General features: G+C 41.9%; 1 protein-coding gene across 1 annotated transcript in view; it reads left to right on the plus strand.

Moving 5' to 3' along the window:
• The window catches only part of DCDC2 (doublecortin domain containing 2), a 770,556-nt gene that overhangs the window by 458,595 nt on the left and 292,322 nt on the right, over window positions 1–19,639 (plus strand). The window contains exon 7 of the mRNA XM_069613571.1: window positions 17,326–17,521. Coding sequence (XP_069469672.1) covers window positions 17,326–17,521 — 196 coding nt within the window. The remainder of the gene's footprint in view (window positions 1–17,325; window positions 17,522–19,639) is intronic.

The raw sequence follows: 19,639 nt of genomic DNA on the forward strand, positions 1-19,639 counted from the left end.
TTTTAAATCGCCACCTTATAGGTGGACCATTTATAATGATCCTGGTCCTTCAGTCCTGCAAAGAAACTGGAGTGCTATGGTGAGAATGTCCATTTTGCAAATGCGATGCAATTCCCATCATTTCTGATCTGCAAATATGCCATCATAAGCTCATAAAGTTCCAGTTGCTCCCATACCGAATACTTGCCATTCTTGTGCCATGGGGTCAGGAAGCTCTTTATGCCCATGATTTGTCTTATTGGGTCTTTAACAAAACTCTTGCCCAGTTTTGCTGTCTTTTTCCTCCTCTGCACCCGAGTCCATTCATTTTCGGGCTCTGAGCTGATATTTGTACTCCATTCCCTGTCCTCTAGTTGCTCCCTATCTCTGTGAGATCGTGAATGTCTCCCAGTCTCATAGGATCTGGACTCCTGTAACCTAGACCAGAATTGACTCTCAGGTTCACTTTCCGTATAGTTACATTTAGGCCCGGGATAGAACACAATTTCATCATCCTTCCTTCCAGGGAGTTTAGGGAAATCCCACCCTTCCCCTCAATGCAAAGAAGTTTTTAGAATGCCCTTCCTAGGGTGAAGCTCTGGCTTCTCTCCTTCAGCAAAGAGGGCAAGGTGGTCCCTTTTGTAATTTCACCATCAGCCAATCTAACTCCCTGACTTTCTCATCATAGGAGTTTTCATGGTCTGAAGTACTCACAATATTCTTTTTAGTCTCCCAGCACATGCTAGTCCAACCCCCTTGGCTAAACCTGGGTAAATCCAACTGCCTCATGTTCCCGATTCTTTATCAATGGCATGTATGAGGTCAGTTCCCATTTGTACCTGGCAGGTTATAAATGACTGGCCTGAGGCCCCTGATGGGAGGGGCATATTGCCTTGATCATTGGGCCTTGTTCCATATCCTGATTGGTCAGGGTGCCTCAGAGTCTGTTTATGCTTTTCTTTTCAATTTTGTTTGCCAAACTCTCATATCTGTGTCTCTCTCTTTCCTTATTTCCGGATGGTATTCAGAGAGCGGGCTTTTTACTTCTGAAACTGAGACCTGATTAGTTTTAAGCACCCTGCTATGAGTTATCAGCCAATCTTTTATTTGCTGCACCTCATGCTGAAGTGATTCATTCTCCCTCTGTGAGCCTTGTGTGCTGTGTGCATATTCAAGGCTCTTTTCCTTCAGGAGAGTAATCTCGTTCTCTTGCACATCCCTAAAATTCACTGCCACTAATAGTTCAGCTTCTTTTTGTGCTGCATGCTATACTAGCTCACTCTTTCTTCTCTAATTCTGGTCAGTTCCTGAGGACCTGACTGTTCCTTCTCTGCATCCACTTCCAGCCTGAATGCATCTTCATCTTTGACCAGTTGTAAATACCTTTGTTTCAGAATATTTACATTCTGCCGCATTTCATTAACCTTGTTTTGTGAGTCCATCTCTTTGATGATGAATTGACTATCCACCCCCCCTCCCCCAATGTCTTGATTTGTTGCTTGAGGGCCACAGTGTCATCTAGCAACCCTGTATTATTGCCCGTCTGGTCATTCAATTGGGAATGCAGGTGACTTACAGTCTCTGCACCCTCGCTGCATGCAATAATGCAGTGCAGCAATCCCTCTCTCTCTGCACTGGCTTGCTGTTGTGTTTTCAACTCATCCTGTAGTTTCTCAATGAGCCTTCCTCCTTGTAACTCAAAACATTTGCTCTGTCACACTTCATGGCCATGCTGTGTGAGTTCTTTCTGAGCCAGTTTCCAGTCTTCAGTCTGCTTCATCACTTCAGCCTCTTTATTCTGCAATCTTTCTTCAAGTAATTGCACATGACAATATAAGTGAACTGTGAGTTGAGCCATTTGGATCAGTTCTTCACGGACATTCTGGGCCATGTAAAATGCCTCTAATCCATTGTGCAAAATCCTACCTTCAAGCCAAATGTCAGTGCTCACTGAGGTCACCTCCTGCACCATTTTGGTTTTCCAGCTCCCGGCTTCGCTTTCACTCCATTCTCCTCGAATGAATAGCTTAGCCTGGCATCACACACTTCTATGGAAGTCATTTCAAAATAGCTTTTTGCAACGTTTGTAAAACTTTCCTTGCGCAGGGGCAAAATCACCCTCTGTTCCTGCTTGATTTACATACATAATGCCAAAACAAAATCAATTCCAATCAATCTGCTTATTGCCTTAGTATTCTACACAATCTTATTTTTCTACACCTATACACCTTTCTGGAACTCAGGAGTCAATCGTTACAGTGGTCCTTTAACAAGGCACGGCAAACTTCTATCTACCTCAATGCAGTTACACTTAAATGAATATCCTGTCACCAATGCACTTCTCATGAGTCAAAAATAACAAACTAGATCCTTGCACATGAGCCCCCAATTCGGAGCATTATATTGATAGACCACACTTAACCTTGGGAGTCACCCCCCCCCCCTGAATGAAGGAGCCCCAAAACAATTTGTGTCCGTTTTATTAAGTGCTGGCCCTATTGACGACTAAAATAGAGCCACATAAATCACCCCCTACCCCGTGCCAGCAGTGAGCCAAGAACCACTTAATAGGAAGAATATATATATATATTTAGTTAAGTTATAAGCTCAATGAATAATAATTTTACTTAATTACACAGGCCATCTTCACTGTTGCAGAAAACAAAGCTTCAATTACAAAACACACTTTTTATGATGTTACTTTTAAAGGCAGTTCTTCTGCATTTACTTTTGTCTCACAAACACAGAACACAGGCTAAATAACCAGTTCAACCCCCTCGGCCCACTAAGACATTTTGTCACATTAAAAAATACTTAGTACCATGCCTAGAGCATAAACATCAGCACTTCTTGACAAGGGTATACATTTAATCACATACATATTGCAATTTTCAAAGCAATCTTACAGCAACATTTGTTAGGTTATTTTCCCTACCTGCTTAAAATTGCTTTCATTTTTGGAAACACAGATTTGAACAAATGCATTCTCAAATAGCACCCTGTTTCATTTTCACCCTGAAGCAGTGCAACATCCCTCTGTTATCAGGGTCACCTACTCACTCTCAGGAGAAAGTGTATATTGTTCACTGGAAATTACACTATTTTCACTTTGGAAAATGCGTCTCTCCCCAGCAACCAAAACCTGTGCAGCAGTTATATGCAACATCCCTCTGTTTAAAAGTCTGGTCTAGGGAGTGGAAACAGTTTAGAAGTTTCATTTGGGGCCAAGGGCACCCAATTGTTAGATACAATTTTTAAGGAGTGGTGATAGTGGGAATTTTGGTTTTAAGATAAGTATACCTTTTATATAAAAGAGATGTTTTTGGGAATAGGTTTCAGTGGGGAATTTTGTTTTAGTGACACGTATCTTTCGGTTTGAAAGGCAAGGTTTGGGGATGGAACAAGCACCTTTTTTGTTTTAAATGCAAGATGTGAGGATGGTGATAATTATCAATTTAGTTTTGGTGGCAAGTGTATCTTTTGTGTAAAAACAAGTTTTTGTATGAGGTATCAGTGGGGCTTTTCGTTTTAGGGAACGACACCCCTTTTCATTAGAGAGGTTAGGGGTGAACAGGAAAAACCAAGGCACACCAATTACTTTAAATGACTATCTTGTTAGGAGAGAGGGGGAAAGTTTTGAATTCTACCCCCTGAGTCAATCTATTTGGGAGTTCATTACATGAATGTACAGTCAAATATGCTAAGGGTCTACACACTTTTACCCCCACCCACTAGCGGAGTAAAACCCACTAATGGAAGGGAATGGTTTAAATAGATCCCCACACTGACATTGTGTTGGACAATCTAATTTATTTTGGAAATCTCTGGGCTTGGCACTCATGGAGACTGAGCAGGGCTTTGCATTCAGCGAACCCCAGTAATAGAAATCTCCACCCCTCTTCCAATATTGCCACTAAGATGATGTTTTTCAGCAGATCACCTTTGGTGATTTTTAGCAGCCGTCCCCTTTTCCATAGTGCATGACCTTTTTACTCTCTAAGACCCTCCCATGGGAAGTGAACATTAGGTGGTGCTAATTTATGATCTTGCAACCAGGATTGGACATTTACATTTCTCCCCACCCTCCCCAAGTCCAGCCCCTCTATAAGTATTGGTTCAAGAGTGTAGAACAGAAATATTGCAACTCCCATTCGAGATTCACACTTTCTTCCATGTCCAATTTCACCCAAAAAGTGCCTACATGGCAAAACTTTGTAATTTAACAATAAAGGCCATGATATATAGATGTTAATATTCTTTTCCTAATGACTGGTAGTTGAATCTTACTTTCATTTCAGCACCTCATTGCACAGGCGCACTATGATTATTTGCCCTTTTCACATGAAGTATACTCGTTATGAACATGACATCTCTACATACCTAATTTTATGAACCATCAGCTCACCAATTATTAAATTCAGGACATTTTTGGGGCAGCCAGAAACACATTTTAACTTGCTGTTGCAATTCCATAATTTGCATTTGGATATATTTTATTTCAACAAAATCACCTTGAAATTATCTTTAAAAAATGACATATGAATGGACGCATTGTGACTTATCGATGCTGAGAAGGTCACCAGTTATGATAGTCCATTTAAACTAATTGGATATCTTCAGCATCTATGCAGACCTTAGCTCTCATTTCCCCACATAGGTTTCATTTCTCTTGAGCTCCTGCAGCCTCTTGGGCTAAATTTTAATTTAAGGCTGGGGTAAAAGTAATTAGCTTTTTCTTCTTTGAAAGTAGATGGGCTGAGGAGATCCTTATCATGAAGCAGACAGTTAACCAATGCCCTGTGATGCCATGAGGTCATACTGACATCTGCCATTTTGTCCTGTAATCTGAAGTTGGCCTCAATTTTGATCTCAAACTTTATATTTCTAAGCATTTTCCCCATCCAGGGGTAGGTCTGTGTTGAACTGGCCGTGTCGTACATTTTTTGGGTGAACATCAGCTTCACAGAGATTTCCTTTCCATATCAGGAACCAGGCAGTCTTTGAAATTTCTACCCAACAGTAAGAAACATGGTCTGTCTCAGGGCTAAATGAGATTTACATGTGACCTATGGAAACAAAATAGGCTTTTTCAATTGTAGCCAGTGTTTTGCATGTGAAGCATATTATACATGTTAATGCATTACATCTTGCCACCACACACAAAGTCTTTTCCCTGACATCTTCATTTTAGCAGGGGAATATTTTTTGAATGTCTTGTTTTACAACTGCAACATGCACATGAAATGCCATTTCAGTTTCAGTATTTGAAACCCCTGCTTTTCATGTAGAAAGGACATTTAATTTTCTCTTACAAATGTGAATTAAAGTCTTCTTTTTTTAGTTTGCCGTTTCCCTTTGTAATGAAAGATAGGCCTTTTGATTTCCAGTCCTCGGCCATTGACATAGCATTTCCATTTTTTTATCACAACTTTTCATTTTGCTACTTGCAGAAACAAACACAGTCTGAATTACTAGACCTATTTCAGTGTGGAAGTTTTTGAAGGCTGGCAGGTCATTTTTCCAGTGGGCCTTTCAGTTATATGTGTTTGTGCTATGATTAAACCCCACAACAGCAGGGGCTGATTATAGTGAGGCTGGGTAATCTTAAGAAGCCCCATATCAGCCTCTAAAAAACACAGCTCTGACTGTTGGATTTTGGAACAATTGACTATAGGTATAGGTCCATGCGGCACTGCACATTGCCGCAGTGGTCACTTTATTCAGGGCATAGCTGTCAGTCATGCCCACGCCCCACGCCCCACCAAGCCACGCAGACCTACAATGGAGGGAAGGAGGACACTTGCCTCTCTCCTGAAGCCAGGTCCCATTGTCGACTTGGACACCTGCTTGGCCCGGGGGACATGGATGAATATGCTCCAGGTAAAGCTGAATGGTGCACAGTAACACAACGGGTATAACATAGCCGCTGGGACTGCCTTTACGTCAGTCGAGGGGCCATTTGAGGGGTTTTAGTGAGGCCAAAGTCATGCCCTACACCCGAAGGCAACTGGCCTTGGCTGCAGACAAATAACAATGTTTGTACTCTAAAAAATATTTCCCCCCTTGGATACGGATCTGGTTCCCCTTTTTACTGCTTTGGAGACATAGTGAACCCTTCTGTGACCTCTCAATCATCATGCATCATGCCTAGGGTCACAGGCTTAAAATAGATCAAGATCATTTTTCGGCTGTGTCCACTGTACATGCACCCACAATATGTTTCTTTTGGACCCACTACGTGGCCACGGCATTCTGCACTGGATGTCTTTCATATTCTCAAGACCAGTAGTATGGCTAATATCCTCACCTTCCTTGGTGTCTTTTCTTGAAGGATTCATCTGGAATGTGTTCCTACCTCTCCCTGTCTTCTTAGTAGAGCAGCTCTCTTTGAAGAGATATGAACATTCCTTCCTGAAGCTACAGTGCCTGTCTGACTGAACAGGCAGGTCACTGGGACCGCTGCAAGGTAAGTCCAGATGTGAGGAAAAAGCCAAGCTAAAAAAAAAGAAAAAACTGGAACATAAACAGCTGGAAGTCTGTGTGGAGAAATAACAGAAAACCCTGGCAAAGATAGCAGAAGGAGTAGGAAAACAGAGTGGCTGGTAAGCAAGAGCCAATGCGAATAGGAATCAGGAAGGCAGATAATGAGAAGGGAACAAGAAGGATAGGTAAAGACTACCGAGGCAGGAATGAAAGAAAAAAGGCAAGTAAGCAGCAAGAGAACAGAGAAACTAGCATCTTACCACAAAGAGCAACAAAGAGGGTTGCAATGCACCGAACACTGTAGAGCACTGAAATACAAAGAAGTGGTGGCCGCCCTCTTTGGAAAGACTAGACCACTGCAAGAAAGTAGCGGTGCAGCTGTGATAGCATGATGGAAGATGCAAGTTTCCATCACCGCCACAATGTGTACTGCTGAACCATGACACATATGCTGCCTACAGTTCCTTGTTGCTTATCCGTGTGTTTCCCTTTGATGCCCCTAGGACACCACAAAAGCAAAGATTCCGACCTGGGGCCTATGTGGACGTGGTCGTTCCAAGATATAAAAAAGTTTGTAGTGAGATTTTACTTTATGTTGTTTTAATAAAACAGTGATTCACAAATATTTGCAGTTCAGCAAATCAGAAGATGCCCATAGCATCTTGGATTTGCTCCTGAGTCCTCATACCTGATTCACAAAGTCTAAAACTTGAGAAAATTTGGAGCTGCCTGGAGCATCTCCGAGATGCCCTTGAGCAAATCTTTGTGAATTGCGTTTGAACATGAGTATCTCAAAGATGTTCAAGGCAGCTCCAGGTGCGCACCAGTTGTAGTCTTTGCGAATAAGGTGTAAGGCAGCAGGAGCAAGCATGAGATGCCCAAGGCAACTCCTGATTGTCTCCAGTCCAAATCTGTGAATCCAGTGCAATACCTTCCCGTTCCTGGTGCAATCATGCTTATCTGCATTTCCTTCTACCCAAATCATGTATTATTCCTTTTAAAATCACGCGTGGCAAAGTCAATGGGCCTCATTACGAATATAGCGGTAAGGCAACAACGGCGTTGATATCGCTACTGGCACCGTTGTTTCGGTACCAGTATACTATGAGCTCTGCTCGCGGGTGCCCTTACAGCCACCAGGTTTTACCAGGTGGCCATACCGGCACCCGTGAGTACCCATTCCCTTTGAGCCCTAAAGGGCTCAAAGGGAATGGGAATTCATTTTTACCAGCGGCCAGAAAAGGGCAATTACTGGGTCCGCCAACGTCGTAATGACCCGATAATTGCCCTTTTCTGGACGCCGGATATAAATCCATACCGGTTGCAGCCATGCCTTTACTACAGGCACGGCTACCGCCATACTCGTAATGAGGCCCAATATCTGCATTGACCGTTGCTCCTGGTTCACCATGTCTCTAGTTTGGATTTTAGTTTGACAAAGAGCCCTTGTTGCATATATGCTTGAGACATTATTGCACGACTAGCCTGAAATAGCTCAGGCAAACCTGCTTGGCCTCAGAGAAATACCTGTTGAACAATTATCAATGAATTCATCAGGTACAATTTCTGAATTTGGGTTTGTGAATGTTTAATTATGTATACCCAGAAGAAAAACACTTGCAAATATGATTTTTCGATAAAAACATCAACAGAAAACAAACAAGTGTAGAAACCTATGAGCAATTCCTAGATGCAACTGGAGCCAATTGGAATGTTCGCCACTGCAGTTCAGTAGAGGTCTGGAAACCATTCTGTCAGCAGCTGGAGCCATTAGAAATCACCTACAGCGGTGCAACAGGGATTTCCATCGGGTCTCACACTACAATATTCTGTGGCTACTCTACATCCAGCCTAAGTTCACAATGCATCACAAGATCAAAATGTAGCCGGTAGCTAAAGCCATTCATTATGTAAACATATTAGAATAGCTCTTTGCACAGCTTGCCTGTATATAATTTGCACTGTTTCAGTAGCTTCCTAAAACCTGACAAAATTGGTAGTTTTGTTTTCAGATTTTTGGACCACTGCCACTGGGTGTTACTAAAGGGTCATTGATTGTAGCTTGCCATGTAACACTGAGTGCACTGAAAGCCCTCCTCATGGGAGTCCCAGTTGCCTTAGCTCATGTCTCAATATACAACATGCACTGGAGAAAGTAGCTCCCTTAGTGGTGGGGCAGATTGTCGATACCCCAGGTATCATGTGCTGGGGGTATCAAGACACCCCAACTCTCGGAGTGTCAGATGCACTGGTGTTCGCTCAAGCAGGGGTTGCATACATGTTTTAGGTGCATTTTTACCTACCCTCGTGCATGGCAAACATCTACGCCGGGTTCAGCAGAGGTCCCCATCTGCCTTTATCAAATTCTGACCTGCTATTCCTTGTGTAATATGGTCCATGTCTCAGACTTGCAGTAGCAATGGTCCTCTTATTGATCTGTTAAGCAATGTCTTTTAAGGAGTAAAATAATATTTTCAGCTTTCACCATTATGAATCAAAGCAATATAAACAGAAAGAGCTCATCCATTGCTAATAGATATGTACAGCATATCAATAAGAAAGGGCATTCCCTTGTTAATGGGATTGATGCCACATAGTGCATTAGCATTAGAATGATCAGTTCCTTCAAATCATGGACCCACAAGCACCCCATCTTTGCAATGCTGTCTCCGTATAATTCTGCTAAGAAATCCTTATTCATTTCCATATTTTTTACTTTGGCCAAAATCTCACAGCTTCCATTCTCTTGTCAGAAATAACACAAATCTACCTCTGGCCTAGCCCCGCGTGGGCGGCCTGTTGTCAGTCTTAGACAATCTCCTAGGGGGATGCCACCCCCTGCTCTTGTATCTCAGGGCCTTTGTGCACTGTGTTACTCCTAGATTACTCCTATCAACATACTCCTATGTACACAATAACATAAGACACAAAGAAAACACATGAATCTATTCAACAATAGAAACACTTTTATTCATACAATGCATGATGCAAATACTACTATAATGCAAATCTTGAATGTGCACCTTTTATGCTTTTGGTGCAAATCTACCATGCAATGCAATAAATGTATGCCTTACAGGCTTCTAATGCAAGCAATCTAATACTCCAATCCACACCATTCCTCTCCATTCCACACCACACCTCTCCATTCCACACCCTACTTGACACTCTCTCTCTAAGACAAACCCTGTCTGATTACCCCAACTATCATGTCAGCCAAAACTCTGTGTGAGTGTCTGTTCTAATTCCCCATGCATGTGTCTCATTCAGATCAATACTCCCCTCTCCAGCTCACTCTGCCAGTCTGGTCACTCGAACTGCCTCAATGCCTCTGCCAAGCTCTCGAACTCTGCTCTCATCAGAATGCTTCCCTAAGCTTCCAAACTCCCAAAGCCATTTGATTCTGCTGCACCAAAAACACTTCTCCCTCAATGGCAACTTCCTTTCATTCGCCTCTCGATCTCATGCCAACCAAACGTCTCTCTCTAAGTCATCTCCATCTACATCTAAAAACTACAATCTCCTCACCTCTGGTTATACTATTCAATGACGTACATAAATCTCTATGGTTACACTTGTTCTCTCTAAGCTAAAATGCCTCTCTTTCTATCTGTCAGTGTTTCTAAATGTGAGCAGTCCCTTAATGTCTGTGATGCATGTACTTGTACTTTTCAATAACCGCGTGTTCTGGTCAATGTGACATTTTCTACATATCTATACCATGGCCTCCTTCTGTCTGCCTGCACCATCTCCTCATATTCCTCCATTCACTGGCTCTCTCCTTTCTCTTCATGGTGCTGCCTGCCCCCACCTTCTCTCTGTCTGCAAAGCACCACCCAGGGCCTGAAAAAGCCTCCTTCTCCGTGTCTGTACTAAGGCAAAGGTGACCTCTTATCAACCAAACTGTTTACGCATACTTGTACACTGTAACTCTTCTTCTCCGCGGAACGAACAGCTTCTGAATGGCTTCAGAGCCAGCTTTCATGCTCTGTCTAGCGTTTACTCTTTCTCTCGCAAACCCAAGCACTATCTATAATGCCGCAATGCATATTCTAAGTGCACACTCAATGCGTGTATCTCTACATGCATGCATAATACATAACAACATATCTCTACATGTGTCTACAAATATAACTTGTGTCTCTAAATGGCACTTCAAATATAACAGGCCTCAGTCTATAGCAAATACAAATGGCTACATATATGTGGATAGTCTAATGTTGTCACTACTAATCAGAACTAATCAGAGTGTATGATGGATAACTAAACAGGATGCAATGATGGATAACTAATTCCTAAATGGGTAATGATTCTCTAACAATGGGCAATGTTTCCATAATAATGGGTAATGATTCTGTAATGATAAAAAACCAGGCTTCTCCATACAATCAGGTTTCACACACTCACACAGCCGTTGTGTTAGGGAGGCTGGTGTGGGCATTATTTTCTTTACACCAACATATTTCAGGCAAACTTTTAGCTTATATATGAGATCTTCTTTTCTGCCAAGCATGCACTCTGGAATCATCTTCACAATATTTCATTGAAGGGTAGAGCATGTAAGCAAACTAAAAAGACAGGCCTTCTGGCATAGGAGACCCTCGTCTCCAGAAGGTGGTCTTATTTTTCAAAGTAGTTGTTACTGTACATATGTAATGTGGCTTTAGTTTTTGTTGAAAAATTGTCATGGCTAACTTCGTCAAAGTATTATTATATAGAAGGACTTTTGATATTCATATATGGATAAAAGTGCACTGGCTTCCTGCACCTTTCACTCCAATCCCTCTGGTCCCTCATCCCCTTCCCGTCACATACTTGTCATACATGGAAACAAATACCACCCATTCTTTCTTCTTGGCATGGCTTCTAGTCCTTCTGCTTTTTCTTAGTCCTTCTCCATCATCATTCTCAGTCAAATTCCTTCTCCCTTGTCTAGTCCTTCTCCTCCTTGTTAGCCATTCGGCTTTGTCACCCCCATTCTCCATCATCACACTTGTTCCTTCTCCTTCATCACTGTCCCCTCATTTCTCATTTCGAGTGATCCCTTGTTTGAGTGTGCCAACCAGAACATCCTAACGTTTCTATCATTCTGTTTTTAAGGTCTTTCCTTGGTGTATGCAGAAGAGTTACTTGAAGTAATAAAGCACTAGACCTACATTTTCTTGGCTGATGTAGGCTTTGGAACCCCCATGATAGAGCAGAAGCACTTGAGCTCCACTACTCTCCTCTCCCCCTACCCAGCCACTAGTGCCCTTCACTAAAGTGTCAATTTTTTATTTTACTGGGGTAATTGCTTAGGTCACGACTCTTAATGCAGTCACAGGCTTGAACCAAGCACTTTGCAACCTGTTACAGGTAACATCAAGTGTGGCATTGTCACTGGTATATAATTGTGATCTATATGAAGACCTGTTGAGTCTTTCATTGGATTAATTTGGGTACAGTGGGTGCTGTCAACCTCATCAGAAGAGCTGGGCAGGGGAAAAGAGAACATCCTTGCCTGCCCCCTCTATTTGCACCTAACTGTGGGATTCTCATACCAGAGAAACAGCATCTATGAGCAGTGCTGGTATTGGTGATATCCTATCGGTATGCATCAGGTGAAATAGTGTAGTCCGGAATCGACTGCCAACTTCGCAAGTTTATCCTGCAGGAGATTTCTTGAGCCCAATATAAGAAAGCAACGTAAAGGCGCCCATTTCTTAATGTGGTGCACTTTTCGCAAGTGTTTCTAGTACAGTGGCATGGTCAGATGCACTTAGAATTTGCTCTAGTCTGCCTATGTTACAAGTAGAATTAGCACCTCGGGTGGGGGGCACAGCTAATCAGGTTGCTCATATCGCAGGCTGAATACCACGATCCAAGCCGGCATTCTGAGCAACCTGGCAGTTGCTTCCCCTGCCATCTTTCCCCCACCTTCCCTTAACATCATTTCCCTATCCCTCATACCTCCACTTACCTGATAGCTGTGACGACGGCAGCCCGCCGCTGCTGCTGCTTCTCTGACTTCCTGCTGCCATGGAAATGGAAGAGGGGCTCCGCTTCGAGCCCAGTCTTCCAGCTCTGTGGCGGCCATCTCGACACAGTCTTTTCTATGAATGAACGTGATGCTGTGAGGCATCCTGTTAATTCATAGAAAAGACACTGCTATCAGCACCCGGGTCACCGGATTGGCCACCCGGGGCGCTAATGCTGTTAGTAACCCATTCCAATACTTTAACTTGGGCTGCCTGGGGCATTACCCACAGGTATAGCCTGTGGAACGGGTTACTAACGCGATATTGTATTGTTGTATATGGCTTCCATAGGAAGCTATTGGCATCTGTTTCCTTTTCTGTATGCTCTGTCCTCTTACTGAGATGTCATAGTTTTTGCTTCGGGATTTCCTAATGAAGTGACATGACATTGTAGCATGGGGATGGAGCATATTCTCCAGATGGTATTTGATTGTAACCGTTTGGGTTGCAGTGGGTTGCAATGGGGCGATGGGGTGAAGGGTGCTGTATTTTTATGTTTAACACATTTTCTTCATGACTCCATTCTCTGCTCCTGCACTGCTAGTCAACAAGGACAGCCTGGGGTTGGGAATGGTGGTGCAGGGGTGGTTGTACACAAACCATAGATGGGACATCTTCAACTATAGAGTGTATTCCACCTCAGAGTTCCCGGTGACATCAGACACAACTTGATATTTGCTCTCGTGGACTATCAGATGTCACTTGGAACCCCTCTGTGGAGTAAATCCCTGTAGTTCATATCTGCCCATCTATAATTATGGTTCCTCTCTGCCCACTCCTATAATAATGTACATATCCACTTTCATACATCGTTCTTGCTATATCCACAATCGAAATTGGGCAGTAGTAGTTTGGGCATGAAGAAGAGCCTTTATTAAAAGTCCACATGCCTCAGAAACAACAGGAGAGTGTACATGTGTAGGTCTCAAATCTGCTTATTCTCAAATTGCCCTGGGTGGAGAGAAATAAACACAGCCAGAAAAACATTGACATTACAGGCACAGCATTTGAGCAGCTTTTACACCCAAAATGTCAGGTCATCATGAAGATCGGCACTGGTAAGGTGAATCCACCTGCATGCACAGTGCCTGCTAATCGATTGGCTTTACATTTCCCAGCAGTAGGGAAAGGGGGATATTTACAAATACCATGTCACTATTTTGTGAGACTTTTTGCTGACCATTGTGCTTTCGATCTAGTCATAAAATGGCCGACCATTAAGTTGAGAAGTAACCAGTTTGAACATATCACAGAAATTGCCTATGTAGGTAATACCACTAAAGGATTGAGATGGAACAACTCAACTAAAAATGTAATGGGGAAAAAGATTGTGAAAAAAACACATAGCTCTCATTGTACTTTTGTTGAACCCGGACTCTAACCGTGTTGTTATAGTACAAACCTTTATGCATCTGATGGGAAACATCGAAGAGGGATATATGGGCAGATGCTCTTCTAAAGCGAATAAGGTGCATAAGGCAGGATGGTTTGATAATGAATGTAGATTTGCAAAGGCAAATCTATTAAGTCTACTCACAATTCTAGAATCCCCTAAGAAGGAGATTGTTCAGGCTAGGACAAAGTATTAAGAGCAGATTAGAATACGCAAAAAAGAGCTGGACAATCAATCATGGGACATGCTAGAGATAGCGAGCAAAAACAATGAATCACGTAACTTCTGGAAGGAAGTCAACGGACACCCTGTATATAGTGAGCAAACAGTGGGATTGAAATGTGGTATTCAAGATCACATATGGGTGGACCATTATAGTAAGGTTTACCAAGCACAGGGAGGGGAAAACAATTTGAGACATGCTCCCTGGGAAAATCGATGGGCAATAGACAGTGTGAAGGGCAACGGTTACCTATCACTTGCCGAGGTGATGAAAGCCATCCAAAATGCAAAAGAAGGCGTGCCCCTGGTAGTGACGGAATACTGGCCGAGTTTTACCAAGACAATGATGAAATGTGGGGCCCAATTTTAAAAATGTTATTCAATGCAATATTGTGTACAAATCTCATACCAAGGGAATGGAGAAGAGCAATTATTGTTCCAATTTACAAAAAAAGGTGTAGAAAAATACCACAATCATATCGGCCTATATCCCTATTGAACACAAGCTTTAAATGTTTGGGAAGTGCTTACTCTCCAAACTAGAGGAGTGGGTTACAATCAATGAAATTGTATCCCAAATTCAACTAGGGTTTAGGCCTAAATTGGGGACATTGGAACAGTGCCTAAACTTGTATATGATAATTGCCCACTGCCTGTACATTAAACACAAACTAATATATTTAGCGTTCATGGACCTGACCACGGCCTTCGGCAAAGTAAATTGGAATAAACTGTGGGACGTGCTCAGGTCATATGATTGCCCAACTGTTATTCTGGACACCCTGTAGGCTCTGCATAGGGACAACGAGGCTTGTATTCATTCTGATATTAAGGGTCATTTTACAGCCTGGTTTCCGATTGAATCTGGAGTAAGACAGAGGTGTGTACTGGCCCCCCTGCTCTTCTCCCTGTACATCAACAAGCTCTTGGAGAAGTTATTGGAGTGCCATGCAGATGTACTGGGAAACATGCTAATCCCAGCTTTAAATTATGCAGACGATAAAGTACTTTTTTGGGCAGACTGCAAGAGCCCTGCAGATTCTGGTAAATACATTTTCCACTTACATGAGGGACTTGGACCTGCACGTCAATACCACTAAATCAGCGGTAATGGTGTGTATAGGGAAGAAACGGGCGTGCAAGTTCCCAAAAATATGGTGTGATCGGCTAATGATCCCAAGAGTGACCCAATGTGATTACCTAGGGGTTCGATTTAATGGGAAATTTAATGGGCATGCACATGTACAGAAACAGGTCCCAGTGATGAAACAATCGGTTGGTGGTATCTACAGATTCATGAAGCAGCACAAGCAGCAACCACTCTGTATTGTAGAAAAGATCTATAATGCACATATTATAGGGGTGATTAAATATGGTGCTGCGATTTGGAGCTATGGAGATTATGGTGTGTTGCAAAAAAGGAAAAACACTGTGTGAAATCTTTGTTGGGTTTACCCATGTCAGCGCCAAACTTTGCTTCACATAAAGAAATAGGCATGCCTTCCTGGAAGATTTACTGGCCCAGGAGCCTTGCAATTTATGGTTGCGTGTATGGTCAAACCCAAAGGCTGGGATTTCAGAGAAATTGCTAAAGGATCTATGGGGAAAAAAGGATACCAATAAAATTGGATGGTTACAAAATGTAAGAAAATGCTGTGGAAAGCAAATGCTAGTAGTACGACTATTGGACCCCTATTATTGGACAGTGGTAGGGCCCGCTTATTGATGAAGAAACTAAAGGAGTGGGTAAACGAGACTAGAGAGATACAAGAACTATTAAAATCCATGAATAGAGAAATGATGATAATATTGTCAAATAGCATAAAGAAATACCTTGTCTGGTCAAATTGGAAATACCAAAGAGCACCCATTACAAGGGTGCGCTTTGGGTGCTTAGAATTGGTGAAGTTTGAAGTCGGAGATCTGGCTGGGAATTTGAATCCAAATGCCCTACGTGTCAAGCTGGGCATGAAGATTTGGTACATTTTTTATTATTTTGCCCAGCGTATTATGACCCAGGGAAAAAATATCTGCTGCCGCTGTTTACAGAAGAGGCGTTACCCAGCATATGCCAGCACTTTATTACCTATTGAATGCAGCCTCGCCAGGTATAGCCTGGAACTTATCACTATATATAAGAATAGCATGGCGGATATGAAAAAGGGGGCAGAGATAAGTTACAACAGCAATAAGTAATGATGAAACTAGATGGGTTGATCTTACATACCCCATAATTGCTAAGGTTTGCATAGGTTTCATGTAATGTTAGGCTGTTTTATATATGCGATTTTATAAATTAACTGTGTAATGATCTTAGGTAGTTTCTTTTATTCTTTTAAAATCATGAAATTGTGCAATGAAATGATATTGTAACATTAATTATTGTGGTTTGTTCTGGTTGTCTAATGGTTGTGTATGTTGTATCTTTTTTGGATTTTTTTATTCAATCCAAAATAAAGATTTTAGTACTGTTATCTTGCTTCATGTCCAGTTTAGCTGTTGGGAGAAAGGAAAGTAGAGAAGAGAAGATTGTAGAGGAAGTACGAGTGAGAGATATGTGTGCACAGGAAGTAGAGAATTCAAAGTGTGCTAGTTGAGTTATGCGTTTATGGGTTAAAATAGCAGGCAAAGTGTGCTGGCCCCATATGCACAAAATCTTTGCAAACAGTACCAAAATGCAGAGGGTAGATGGGAGCAATGAAGTGGCACTGGAAACTGATGATTGACAGTGATGATGATTGATGTCTTTTCAGTTGATATGGTCACACTCAACTGCACTAGACTAGCCTAGAAGATAGCACTGGCAGCTGCCATGCTAGAAATGTAAGGTTGAGTATCCTGTTACAATGGGACCAGGCATGCCACAGACAAAGTATACCTGAAAGGGGGTATCCTAGGCAATCCCATCAAAAGCTAAACCCCTGCGGTTCTGAGTGCATTTGGTTTTTACAAAATAGACTCTGCTGATCAATTGGAGGATAGGTCATGCATTGGGTCTAGCTGAAGTGAGGGAATGGGTTGGAGCATTGGCAAAAGGCAGACCTGCCATTCCTGGTCACATGATGCTTGATTCACCTATCAGACCTTAATACGTCCTCAGCCTATGCACAACGCCATGTGAGCTAATAGTTGTTTGTGCGACAGTCTAGAACTAGTGAGGTCTCATTGTAAAGAACTGATGATTTTTCTCACAGTCAACACAGAATATTGTTGATATCTTTTTATTCTCAGGGACATGATCGTCAGTCTAAATCTACTGAAGGCTACAGCGACTCTGCAGATGCGTTAATATCCCCTCAGCCCCCAAAGAGGAAAGTAGGGAAACAGAGGGCGGCCAGTGAAGAGGAAGCCCTTTTCCCTAACAAACCTGTAAAAATAACTCACACTGTCAGATCGGAGAATCCCCCTTTCGTGTTTCCGGAGAATGGTAAGTGGTCACCCAATTCGTCAACCATCTTGTATGAGATGATATATGATTATCAATACTGGGTATTGACAACGTGTCTGCATCCTACTCACGATGTATTAACCTTGGGTGCAACATTTCCTGATGGTACATTTTGAAAAATATACACTGTGATTGACTTTACAATTTGTGTGGCTGTATCTAGTCTTTGTTTGCTTCCTACAGAGTTATTTTTTGACTGATGCAGCATTATTATTACAGACTTTTATGTAGTTTGTAACAATGATAGGTAGGGATGCAAATCCAATCTAAAAATCTCAAAATGCCAGAGATAATTTTATGTTTTTAATATGAAGCTAACGTAGAGCACATGTTTGTGTTACGTGGGATGTTGAATATGCGTTTGTATGGGTAAATTTTGTCTCTTTGGGAGAGTAAAGAAAAACAAGTCACATTCCCAATGGGATAGCACCACTGTAAAGGAGTCTTAGTGGGTGGGCAAACAGGGCATGTGCCCCAGATTCTCACACTGGGCAAGTCCTCCAACTGGTTGCTTGATACAAGGAAGTCTTCACTTTTTTTAAAGAAAATAAATAGCACATTCTATGATCTTGTCTAGTACACTGCTGATGCTCTGAGCCTGCTACCTGGTGTTGCGGGAACTAAGGGCCGGGACCCGATCTGATCAAGTGTGTCTTCAATGCCTTCTATGTTGACTCTTCTACATTTGGTTTGAACATTGACTGTAGCACAATTGTTATGAAGATCGCTCAATTTGTTAAGCACTTGCTACAGAGATCTGTCCTTACATGTCAGATCACAGAACCAAAACCCGACAAGGCTAACTCAGCCCTTCTCGCTCTGAGGCTGATAAACTTGACTATATAAACTTTCATAATAGAAACAATTACATTGCTACCAAACAATGCACAGGCTGATTCTCTTATTTGTCAAATGCTATTATAAGTTTTCATATGTGCCCTTGGTCATGTATTTTAAGGCAAAGGTTGTTCCAAAACTACTATACGGAAAAGAGTTACTGCCTGAGTGGATGTTGGAATATTTAATTACCCTTGAAGGTATAATTTGACATAAAGTGTTGGGGACCCCCAATGCAGTACTGACTGCCGCTATAAAATATGAGTTGGGGATGTCATCTTTGAAAATTGTAGGATTGTAGTATGTATTATCATTATTTCGTAAATGTATGAGTTCATCCACCAACACTCTATACTCTAATATAGGGATTTTGTAGAACGTGGTTCTGTTTCTAATTTGGTGGCACATACCGAAAGATGCATGAGGGCTCTAAATGAATGTGGTTTGACAAAGAAAAATCTGTTGGATAAAAAGGTAAAAAGGGCTAGATACAGTTTTGATTGGTGAAAAACCATTGCTATGTTCCATGGCTATGTTAGCTTCAGTCATTTATCAATGGAACCCAAATGGTTGGGATCCGTAGCTTCTCACTTACATTGTTTTCCATGTGCTAAGTTTAAGAAGGACTTTATTTACTTTAGATGGAATCTGGTACCAGTAGGCGAGGTCCTATTTAGACAAAAGTTTATTCAGGAAGAGGACTCGATTTGCAGATTTTGTAAGCATCAAGGAGGATGCAAAACCCTGAAGCATTTATTAATGTAGTTAACTGTGTGTCTCTTGAAACTTGCACCAACACGTATTAAATCTTTGTCTTTTCATTACTGGAATTCCTATTTCAGCCCTTCTCTGTGACACGTGTTTCGACTACTCAGCCTTTTTTCAAACCATGCTATAATTCAAACTTTCCAATCTGAATGCTATTGACATTATGCATAGGCATTGGTAAATAGTAAAAGTAAAAGTAAAAATGACAGAAAATATGGGTTGGAGGTGGGGAGGATTGGATAGGGAAAGTAATAGAGAAAAATAATGAAAAATAAAAAACAAAAACATATATTTTATTACCCAAGACTATCTAGGTGCTTTTACTTAAGAGATTGGTTACAGTGCTTCAGGTTACAGAAAGGAAGTGTGTGAGGTGATTACATCATAGATGAACATACTGAAGTAATACATCACACGCAAAGTGCAGAGGAGAGTTCAAAGTGAATACATTCATGGAGCCTTACCCCCTGTTAAGGGGCGGCAGCACACACA

The sequence above is a fragment of the Ambystoma mexicanum genome, chromosome 5p (assembly GCF_040938575.1).
Source record: "Ambystoma mexicanum isolate Mex_15411 chromosome 5p, UKY_AmexF1_1, whole genome shotgun sequence".
NCBI lineage: Eukaryota > Metazoa > Chordata > Amphibia > Caudata > Ambystomatidae > Ambystoma > Ambystoma mexicanum.